This window comes from Sinocyclocheilus grahami, unplaced genomic scaffold (genome assembly GCF_001515645.1).
Source record: "Sinocyclocheilus grahami isolate Dianchi unplaced genomic scaffold, SAMN03320097.WGS_v1.1 scaffold62.1, whole genome shotgun sequence".
Lineage (NCBI taxonomy): Eukaryota > Metazoa > Chordata > Actinopteri > Cypriniformes > Cyprinidae > Sinocyclocheilus > Sinocyclocheilus grahami.
Window position 1 is genome coordinate 1,275,150 of NW_015505241.1, and position 1,627 is coordinate 1,276,776.

Here is a 1,627-nt window from a genome sequence, read left to right on the forward strand (position 1 = left end):
CCACCTTCCCTAGCTCCACCTGTATAGATCTGCTATGGGTTATTTTTAGGGGTGCTCCGATTGATCGGCCACCGATCACTATCGGCCGATAATCACGTTGGAATGATTGATTGGCGGTCTCTAAAAGGCCGATCTCAAAAAAACGATCTCAAGCTGATGACGCTACCGTAAGAGGTTTGGCACGACATGCCGCGGCACTGTCTCAGTCTCTGTCCGGTGCGGGTGAAGTAATTATAATGAATATAGATAATAAGGTACTCAGCTTCATATTTCTTCATTAAATAACTTATAAAGTAATTTGAAAACCTTGTGTGAGACGTAATTTCACAAATGGCCTGAGTGAATCACCGCGCTCTCAAAATACACAAATGGCTTCAAATCACCACATCGCGTCTGTTTATTGTCGAACTGCACGCTGCACAGTTGACACAGGAATTGTCACTTGCACAGTCGAGGCAGTGTCACATCGTCACTAAAGTTAATAAATTGCATTTCTTTTTAATTCTTGCCAGTGTTTATCCATTCAGCGCTCGCGCGCTCGCGCGCTCTCTTGCACACTCGCAGCGCAAACACATAATGCCAGGTTCACATTACTATTTTTTCCGCGCTCATGTTAACGGATTAATAAAGCATGCACACTGAGTGACGTGTCTGAATTTGTCTCTGTCCAGATTACCAGCGGCTGATGACGGTAGCGGAGAGCATCACAGCCTTAATGTTCCCCTTCCAATGGCAGCATGTGTACGTGCCTATCCTGCCCGCTTCACTGCTCCACTTCCTGGACGCTCCTGTGCCCTACCTCATGGGTCTGCACTCCAACGGCCAGGATGACCGCACCAAGCTGGAACTTCCCCAAGAGGTGCGTGACACACACTCACTCCCAGAGAACCGACTCATCCTGCGATTCGGTACAGGATGATGTCATGTGGTTTTATTAAAGAATTAGTGCTGCAGCCTTATAGGTGGTGATCATCATAGTCTGTCTGGCCTCACACGCATCCCAGTTAAAGAAAAGACTCATGCTTAAATCTCATTAGGTCATGCGTCAATATCACCCGGCCGTTAGATATTTCTGGTAATTAGGCTGAAATCCTAATTCTACCCAATTAAAAGATATATATATATAAATGTATATTTATTTATTTATTTTTTTAAATGTTTTTGATAGTCTCTTATGCTCACCAAGACTGCATTTATTGGATGAAAAATACAGTAATATTGTGAAATATAATTACAGTTTAAAAACTGTTTTCTGTTGTACTATATTTTAAAATTAAATTTATTCATGTGATGACAGCTGAATTTTCAGCTGCTTTTACTCTAGTTTTTAGAGACAGTTTTTAGAGACACATGATGCTTCAGAAAAAATTCTAATATGCTGATTTGGTGAATTATTATTCATATTAAAGGGTTAATTCACCCAAAAAGTCATTAATTACTCACCCTCGTGTTGTTCCAAACCCGTAAGACCTTTGTTCATCTTTGGAACACAATTTAAGATAATTTTGATGAAATATGAGGGCTCTCTGACCCTCCCATAGACAGCAAGGTAACTACCATGTCCAAGGTCCAGAAAAGTACCAAGATGATCGACAGTAGTCCGTGTGACATCAGGGGTTCAACTGTA

At 41.5% G+C, this 1,627-nt stretch overlaps 1 protein-coding gene across 1 annotated transcript in view; it reads left to right on the forward strand.

The window, feature by feature from the left end:
• The window catches only part of LOC107584732 (DENN domain-containing protein 5A-like), a 27,902-nt gene extending 26,983 nt beyond the window's left edge, over positions 1–919 (forward strand). Inside the window, exon 4 of the mRNA XM_016271447.1 lies at positions 672–919. Coding sequence (XP_016126933.1) covers positions 672–919 — 248 coding nt within the window. The remainder of the gene's footprint in view (positions 1–671) is intronic.
• The last annotated feature ends 708 nt before the right edge of the window (positions 920–1,627 follow it).